This window comes from Myotis brandtii, unplaced genomic scaffold, assembly GCF_000412655.1.
Source record: "Myotis brandtii unplaced genomic scaffold, ASM41265v1 scaffold656, whole genome shotgun sequence".
NCBI lineage: Eukaryota > Metazoa > Chordata > Mammalia > Chiroptera > Vespertilionidae > Myotis > Myotis brandtii.
This window is the reverse complement of record NW_005370548.1, coordinates 792672-801525: the sequence shown is the minus strand read 5'-3', so window position 1 is coordinate 801525 and position 8854 is coordinate 792672. Positions and strand designations below refer to the sequence as shown.

Genomic DNA, 8854 nt, shown 5'->3' with positions numbered 1-8854 from the left:
GGCTGGTTTCCACAGCCAGTACCAGTGGCTCATGCAGGCCGCTCAGAGCTCTGACGCTCCAGAAAGGACGTCTCCCCCTAGCGGGAAGGCCAGGCAACCTTTGCACGTATCCCATCACCTGAACCCTGCGATGCAGGCAGGTGGGAAAGGGGGTGAGGTGGGTGAGAAAGGGGGAGGTGGGAAAGGGGGTGAGGCAGGGGCGCCCACCTGGTGCCTGGTGCAGAGCTCGCGCACACCCATCAGGTAGCCCGGGTCGGGGACAATGACGCCCGCCTCGCCCTGAATGGGCTCGACCATGAACGCAGCAACGTTTGGATCCTGAAGAGCTCGCTGCAAACAACAGGTAAGCACGCGTTAGCCACCTCCTTCCCAACCATTTCAACATCGGAAATCATACAGTGCACACATACAGCTTCCTGTAGAGAGTAAGTATACAATTACGTTTTCGCACTAAATTATACTCTGACTTCAAACTGTAACGTTTCTGACATTCAATTACCAAAAACTCAAATACTTCAGCTTTAAGCTATTCTATCCTACATTTTCTAATATATAGTAAATGTAACTAAAATTAGAGAAAATGGCCTTTTTAAAAGCCATTTTCAGTGCATCTTTTCATTTCACAAGTCCTCCACTCATTTTATTTTTTTTAATATATTTTTTTTATTGATTTTTTAAAGAGAGGAAAGGAGAGGGATAGAGTTAGAAACATTGATGAGAGACAAACATCGATCAGCTGCCTCCTGCACAGCCCCTATTGGGGATGTGCCTGCAACCGAGGTACATGCCCTTGGCCGGAATCGAACCTGGGACCCTTCAGTCCGCAGGCCGACGCTCTATCCACTGAGCCACACCGGTCAGGGCTCCACTCATCATTTTAAAACGCTGGCTGGAAACTGGGTGGTTTTACGTAGTAACTAGCGGACACTCTCCAGGCTGCGCTCACACAGGACACACCTAAGGCGGCTGGCTGGCTGTCGGTTGGACCCCGGACCTCGATGTCCCCACATTGGAACTAAGGACCATCACAGAGAGTCCGAGTCCTGGCCTGGCGTAATGAGACGGTTTTCCTTAGTCACGTGTCCATGTGTCACTCACACACTCCCCGAGTCTAAGCCCATTTACTGTGCGCGACAGCACGGACGCCAGCCGGTACCTCAAGAGCAGGTAGGTCGCTGTACGGAATGATCTCGAACCCCGGCATGAAGGGGCCAAAGCCGTCGTAGCTGCTGGGGTCCGTGGAGCTGGAGATGGCACTCATAGTCCTGCCCCAAAAGTTTCCAGCTAGAGGAGAAACAGTGATTACGTCAATCACCCACATTTAAAGAGCAGCCCCCTAAAATGCCTAAGGAAGTTGAAGTTTTGAAAACCAAGGCTTTGCTTTAAGAGCTTCCACTTGTTACAAAATGGTATGGAACCCCATGGCTCACGGGACACCAGGGTCCCCTGCGAATGCCATGCGGGCACTTCTCTGACTCCCAGCGCAATGCAGCCCGCGGGCCTCCTCTCCTCAACTACCCCACCCCACGGAGGCCTTCGGAGACTTCCCAGCCCCCGCGCGTCTGTGGGAACGGTGTGTGAGAACAGCCTCCACGAGGTTCCCAGTTTTCCTCTCGGCGTCCACGCCACAGGCTGGCTGTTCTGCAGGATGGACGGCACACGCCCCAGGCGGTGCACTGTCACCGTGCCTTCCTGGTAGAACCTGTGCCCGGCAACAGCCATCTGCCCTGCACAGGAACATCCCGCCCTCACGCAGCTCAGGAGAAAGGGAGAGGGGCCACCTGCGTGGCACTGCTCTGGGGGTTTAGAAAGACAGAATGGAGACCATGACTCATGCCGGCCCCCGGGGCTCACGCTCTAGCAGGCGAGAAACACCGCAACATACAGCGCATGCGTGAGCTCCCTCCACTGGGGAAATGCAAGGAAGGAAGAAAAACAATGCAGAGTAAGAGAGAGACTTGGAGGGTCTCCCACTTTTTGTTTAAATGGTGATGTGTCACTTTTTATTTTTTTTATTGATTTGAGGGAGGAAGGGAGAGGGAGAGAGAGAGAACCATTAATGAGGAGAGAGAATCATTGATTGGCTGCCTCCTGCAGCCCCCTACAGGGGATCGAGCCCACAGATGAGAAATCAATCATAAAGTCACTCACCTGAGGGAGAGCGGAGTAGGAAGTTATTAAGGAGAGAAAAATCCCATGTATGAACAAATATTTGGAAATAAACCCAAGAAAAGAAAATTTTTATGAAACATTCAACAAACCCTGTATCCTATCCTGTATGAACAAACACGTTACAGCATCTCACCAGTGAGTTAAATGGCAAACAGCAGTGTGTGTGCGAAGCACAGAACGCGGACGGCACGCACCTGCGAACACGATCTTGGCCTTGTACTTGGGGATGCCCTTCACGGTGTAGCCCCACCGCCGTGCGAGCTTGCAAGCGGTCTCTCCGGCCTCCACTCCTACCAGAGAAAGCGTCCCGTTTGTAAATGCTTTAGACCAGCAGTTCTCAACCTGTGGGTCGCGACCCCTTTGGCAGTCGAACGACCCTTTCACAGGGGTCGCCTAAGACCATCCTGCATATCAGATATTTACATGACGATTCATAACAGTAGCAACATGACAGTGATGAAGTAGCAACGAAAATAATTTTATGGTTGGGCCACAACATGAGGAACTGTATTTAAAGGGCCAGGAGGTTGAGAACCACTGCTTTAGATGACCAGAACATACAACTGTATTGTTGGCTAACACAGAACACGAGCCCTCACCTGTGTTCATGGGGAGAACCTTGTGGTAGTTGAAGAGCTTCGTGACGTACTCCTCGTACTCGCCCAGCACGTTGTTGTAGAAGGCGCGCGAGGTCAGCGTCAGCTTCTCCGCCTGGCTCTTCAGGGCGTCCACGATCTTGGGGTGGCAGTGCCCTTGGTTGACGGCGCTGTACGCGCTCAGGAAATCAAAGTACTTCCTGCCTTCCACATCCCACAGGTAGATGCCTAAGGTGACAGGACGTCACTTTAGAGAAATCACAAAGCGCAGAATATAAAACACAAAAGATTTTAGAAAATCACACAGAGGCGGAAAATTAAAACTGCCAGCGCTGTGGCTAAGGCATGTTTAGTTCAACTGTAATAGACTATGCTTTATAAAAAAATCCTATTTTATCTGTCCAGCTTCAAGTTGACATTGAACAAGAACAGCGTAACATAAAGACGTTTCATAAACTCAACGCTTTACTCCTACAAAACGGGAGCTTGCAACTTAAAGTGAGAATTTCAAGGCGGAAGATAACATAACCAGTCTTGATTAGCTGACTGTACCAACAGGATGGGGAAAGTATTTCCAAATCATTTCTCTTAAGAGGAGCTAGTACCCAGCACTCTTATAACTCAACAAAAAGACATACAACCCAATGAAAACATGGGCAGGGAACCTGGACATTTCTCCAGAGTCAACAACACACACACATGCAAGTGACCAAGAGCTCATGACAGATGCTCAACTTCAAATCGCTAGAGAAGCGGGACCAAACCACAGCAGCAGCCCGGCTGGCGGGCTCCGTGGTTGAGCATCAATCCATGAACCAGGAGGTCGCTGGTTCGATTCCCAGTCAGGGCACCTGCTGGGCTTGCGGGCTCAATCCCCAGTAGGGGGCGTGCAGGAGGCAGCCAATCGATGATTCTCTCATCACTGATGTTTCTATCTCTCTCCCTCTCCCTCTCTAACAATCAATAAAAACATATTTTTTAAGCAAGCACAACAGTAGTATTTCACACCAGTGAGATGGTTATAATTTTTAAAAAAGGGGACCCAGTGTTGGCAAGGACGGAGAGGAACCAGAACTCCCAGGGACTGTTGCGGGGAGGGCACAGTGACGGAAAGCCTGGCAGAAGAAAATTCTGCCTCCGACTGTGGCGACTTTCCTTCCTTTAAGTGTAAACTCATGCCCAGCGACAAGGGAAAGGGACAGAGGCAGCCGTTCGAGTGCTTTCCTTAGTACCTTCCCTTCTGCTGGCCAGAGCAGCCCACAAAGACGGACCAAGTTCATCTTTGTGTCCCACAGCACCTCGCCCAGCGAGCGCCGAGACACCCAATAAACCTTTCACCTCATCTGCGATCGACAAGTTAAAGGACTCTGGGAAGATGCACACTGAGAAAATGTAAGAGCAATTTCTACACAAGGTTTCACAGTGAAAAAGGAGCGATTCTGGATGAATTCGAAACGTGCCTTTCCCTCTCTCCAGGGCGACCGGTAAGGGGTGGTAGTTGTGAGCGCCATACTTGGATTCCCGTTCAAAAACGTAATCAGAGGACAGAGGGCCTTGGACCGTCTTCTTAGTCGCCACCGATGTAGCAGAAGCCACTGACGTGTGGGCGCCCCGACAAAGCCCCGCCACCGTCTGCAGACGAGCGAGCTTGGAAAGCATCGTGTCCGTGGAGCAGGAATCCCCCGACCTGCCGAAGGAAGGAGAAGGCAGGAGGTAAGCGTCTCCGCGAGTCGGGTGTGCGGACTCACCAAGTGTTCCTGAGCACCTGCCAGTCTACCGAGAAACCAAGAAGTGAGCGAGCCCTGGCCGTGGCTCAATGGTTAGAGCGTCGGCCTGAGCACCAAAGGGTCGAGGTTGGGATTCCCAGTCAAGGGCACCTACCTGGGTTGCAGGTTCCATCCCCGGCCGGTGGGGGGGGGGGGGGGGGGGGGGGGGGGGGGCAACTGATCAATGTGTCTCTCTCACATCAATGTTTCTCTCTCTCTCCCCACTCCCCACCCCACCATTCTCCCTCCCTTCTACTCTCTCTAAAACTCAGTGGCGGGAAGCCTGAAGGTAAACAAGGGAGCAGGATATAAATACTGACAGTTACACCCGACAAGCGCCAGGGATGGGATGGGCACACTGTGCTACGGGCTGGAGTGCGAAGAGTGAGTGAGAGAAACAATGGGGGGCCGGTACTGCTCAATCACGCCCTCCGAGCCGCCTGGTAGTTCTGCGATAAACACGCACCCGCTTTGAGTCGTCGGTGCTGAGAGCACATCAGGGACAAGAACCCACTCTGCAGGGCCAGCCACGTGGAAGCACCGGCAGACGAAAGGCTTGGTGCCGGCCTCGCAGGCTGAGCAGCCTTTCAGAGGCGCTGATGTGGGGGCACGACCGTCCAGCCCTTAGTGAGCGGCCAAATCAGCAAAACTTACGTGTGGACCCTGACTCGCTCCCCTGTAACTGGGCACACCCCCTAACCCAGCGAGGTCAGGAATCAGCCGCCACACTCACCAACTACCCTTGCTTCCCGCGGTTCAGATGGAAATGCAGATTGTTAACCCTGGATCCAGGGACGGTCTGCTGGGTCCAATAATCCCTGAAATAAAACGCAGAATTATAAGCGTGACTGAGGAGAAGGTGGCTCAGGTGGCTGAGCTCGTCCCACGCACCCACAGGTCATCAGATCCCTTCCCGGTCAGGGCACGGACACCAGCTGTGGGCTGCATCCCCAGTAGGGGGCGTGCAGGAAGCAGCTGGATCAAAGTTTCCCTCTCACCAATGTTCTCTCTCTCTAAAATCAATAAAAATATATATTTTTTAAAAATTATAACAGAATTGAGATGGACTTAAAATAGTCAGCATCAATAATCTCCTCTTCCAGGAAGCCCTGGGGACGAGGAGAGCGGGTAGAGAGCCTTCGGCCTTCGCTGTCCTCATGGGTAGAATGAGGCTGAAGCCTCAGGTCATTGCTGAGATTAAATGAGACAACGATCAAGTGACAAACCCAGCACAACTTCCACAATATAAATATCAACAGCGGCCTTGGCTTCTATTTTTAAACTAGAGATTTTTTTTTAAATAAGAGTAAAATGTTTCTACTGATTAAAAAATTAGAAACACAATTACCAGCAATTCCATTCTTTGGAGATAACCATTAGTTTTATCTATGCAGAAATACTACACAGATGAGTTCTTTTCACCCTCCTCCACAGAACTCACCACCTAAACCAGGGGTGGGCAAACTTTTTGACTCGAGGGCCACAATGGGTTCTTAAACTGGACCGGAGGGCCGGAACAAAAGCATGGATGGAGTGTTTGTGTGAACTAATATAAATTCAAAGTAAACATCATTACATAAAAGGGTATGGTCTTTTTTTTTTTTTTAGTTTTATTCATTTCAAACGGGCCGGATCCAGCCCGCGGGCCGTAGTTTGCCCACGGCTGACCTAAACCCTCCTGAAGACTCCCAGGTCACCTTGCACAAACTTCTGTCACAGGCCCTGCCCGCCGCCCCCCTCGCTAGAATCCCACGAGGCTCCTTAAAAGGACAATAACCATGCCTAACATTCACTCTGCAGCCCCAGAAGCAGCCTGGTTTGGGCATTCCGTGAGCACTGTCTGTCAAATGGTGTATCAACAACAAAAACAGTTACACAAAATATAACCGGTCAGTCCAAAGTACACGCAGACGTAGGGCTCCCGAGGAGTGCGGGCAGCAGCAGGAAGCAAGATCGGCCCTGAAGAGACGAAGCCAGTGGTCGGCAAACTTATTAGGCAACAGAGCCAAATATCAACAGTACAACGATTGAAATTTCTTTTGAGAGCCAGATTTTTTAAACTTAAACTATATAGGTAGGTACATTGTTATTAACTTAATTAGGGTACTCCTAAGGCTTAGGAAGAGCCACACTCAAGGGGCCAAAGAGCCGCATGTGGCTCTCGAGCCGCAGTTTGCCGACCACGGGACTAAGCCATCCCTGAGCACGCTGGGGCAGCTCTAAGGGGAGGCTAGCATCCTCTGAGACATTAGATTATAAGTAACTACTCTTTCCATCAAGAGTTCACTTAAAAAAAAAAAAAAGACGGCCGAAACCGGTTTGGCTCAGTGGATAGAGCGTCGGCCTGTGGACTGAAGGGTCCAGGGTTCGATTCCGGTCAAGGGCATGTACCTGGGTTGCGGGCACATCCCCAGTAGGAGATGTGCAGGAGGCAGCTGATTGATGTTTCTCTCTCATCGATGTTTCTAACTCTCTATCTCTCTCCCTTCCTCTCTGTAAAAAATCAATAAAATATATTTAAAAAAAAAAAAAGAAAGACAACTTCTTTAAAAAAAAAAAAAAAAGACAAAAAAATGAAATTTAAAAAGAGTTCACGTCAGCCCTGGCGGGTGTGGCTCAGTTGGTTGGGTGTCATCCTATGCACTGCAAGGTCACCAGTTCGGTTTCCGGGCAGGGCACGCGCCTGGGGCTGCGGGCTGGATCCCTGGGAGCGAGCAGGAGGCAGCTGATCCATGCCTTTCTCTGTCTCCCTTTCCCCCTTTCCCTTCCTCTCTCTAAAAAAAATATTTTTATTAATATATATACTAAAAAAAAAAAAATTCACTCCATTAGATTTAAGGACCTTCATGTGTATACGTGTGAACATGCCAGGCTATTGTCCTGCATTTAACCACACTCAGGTCCTGAAGAAGAGAAAAAAAATTGCTCTTGACAGCAAAAATGTTAACATCGAATGTTTTCAGCAATCCACAGAATTAACAAAACCTTCTTCAAGCTACTAAATTACTCTCTCCTGTCTAATCCATCCTATTCACATTAGAACATGCCTAAAATAGAACTTCCATTAAAGGCTGCATTTTGAAGTTAATGTAGCATACACTAGGAAATATTTTTTAAAATTCACTCAGGAAAAAAAAACAGTGTAAATTCAACAACGCCCCCCCCCAAAAAAAAAAACCCTTAAAATATCCCACTTGAATAAATTTGGTTTACTCTACTTGTCAAATATTTACTTTTCTTGAGGTGACCATTCACAACAAATAGTCCTTCTCCAGCTCTGCCAGTGGGAGTGCTGGGTTTTTACATAATCTGGCGGCCGTTCAACTCAAGTGCGTCACTGGCCAGCAGCCTGAGCAGAAACTATTGGAAAAGACTGGCTCAGGCAGACAACTCCCTCCACACACCTCCCAACCCAGCCGGCTCATCACCATGCCGAGCGGATGGGATCCAGCCCAGCCTGTGTGCCCAGCCTGTGTGGCTCAGCGGTGGAGTGTGGGCCCAGGAACCGCGAGGTCACGGGTTCAAGGCCCAGGCACATGCCCGGGTTGCTCACTGGATCCCCAGTAGGGGGCGTGCAGGAGGCAGCTGATCGATGATGTTTCTCATGGATGTTTCTATCTCTGCCTACCTCTCTCTAAAAAAATCAATTAAAAAATATGTATTTTTTTTAAATGTATGAGATTCAGCCCATCCTCACGAACTCAGTCAAGGGTGTGTGCACACAAGTAGCTGTAAAAAAGGCAGCGTGTGGGGGAAATACAAATAAGCCAGCCTCTTTGAGGGGAAAAACGCCTTTTTAAGAATTTTTACTATTTCAAGATCGCTGGGTTTTGGAGGGTAGAGGATGCATCATTAATCTCAAACATCATGAAAAACGGTAAACCCCAAACAAGAAACTTTTTTATTGAGTCTTGTTTTTCATCAGAAACACTTGGATCTTGTTCATGGTCAGGAACTGGCTCCTCGGCAGGGCCCGGTGTGCGGATGAAGGAAGTCTTTCATTCCCTGCAAACGGTCTCTCCCGGCCGATAAGATAAGGAGCCCGGCTCCCGCGCCTGCAGAGCCTGGGGGTGAGGAGTGTCTCAAACTAAAGCCACTTCGCCCCAAAGTCACTCCTTCTTAACCCCCTAACTTGTCACACTTACCCAGCAGGTAAACGGCGCCCCACGATGGTCGGCGATGCCGCAGGAAGGGGGGGGAGGAGGGCAGGTCGCCCGGCGCGGCTGGGAAGGGCCAGGGAAGGCGGCCTCGGTGAAGCCCTGTGGGCACCGGCCCACCCACCCAACCTGCAGGCACCTCCACTCCCGCCGGTCTGATCCC

General features: G+C 50.2%; 1 protein-coding gene across 2 annotated transcripts in view; it reads right to left on the bottom strand.

Annotated features, from left to right (window-relative positions):
- OAT (ornithine aminotransferase) overlaps window positions 1-8854 on the bottom strand; it is a 14213-nt gene that overhangs the window by 4172 nt on the left and 1187 nt on the right. The window contains exons 1-7 of one of the 2 annotated variants that reach the window (XM_005880849.2): window positions 6410-6516; window positions 5268-5352; window positions 4229-4455; window positions 2772-2996; window positions 2367-2462; window positions 1157-1284; window positions 208-330 (exon numbers count right to left, since the gene is read on the bottom strand). In XM_005880849.2, the coding sequence (XP_005880911.1) occupies window positions 208-330; window positions 1157-1284; window positions 2367-2462; window positions 2772-2996; window positions 4229-4427 (771 nt within the window). In that variant the 5' untranslated portion in view covers window positions 4428-4455; window positions 5268-5352; window positions 6410-6516. Of the gene's footprint in view, window positions 1-207; window positions 331-1156; window positions 1285-2366; window positions 2463-2771; window positions 2997-4228; window positions 4456-5267; window positions 5353-6409; window positions 6517-8854 lie in introns of those variants that run through there. The other variant, XM_014528867.1, reaches the window with a different exon arrangement.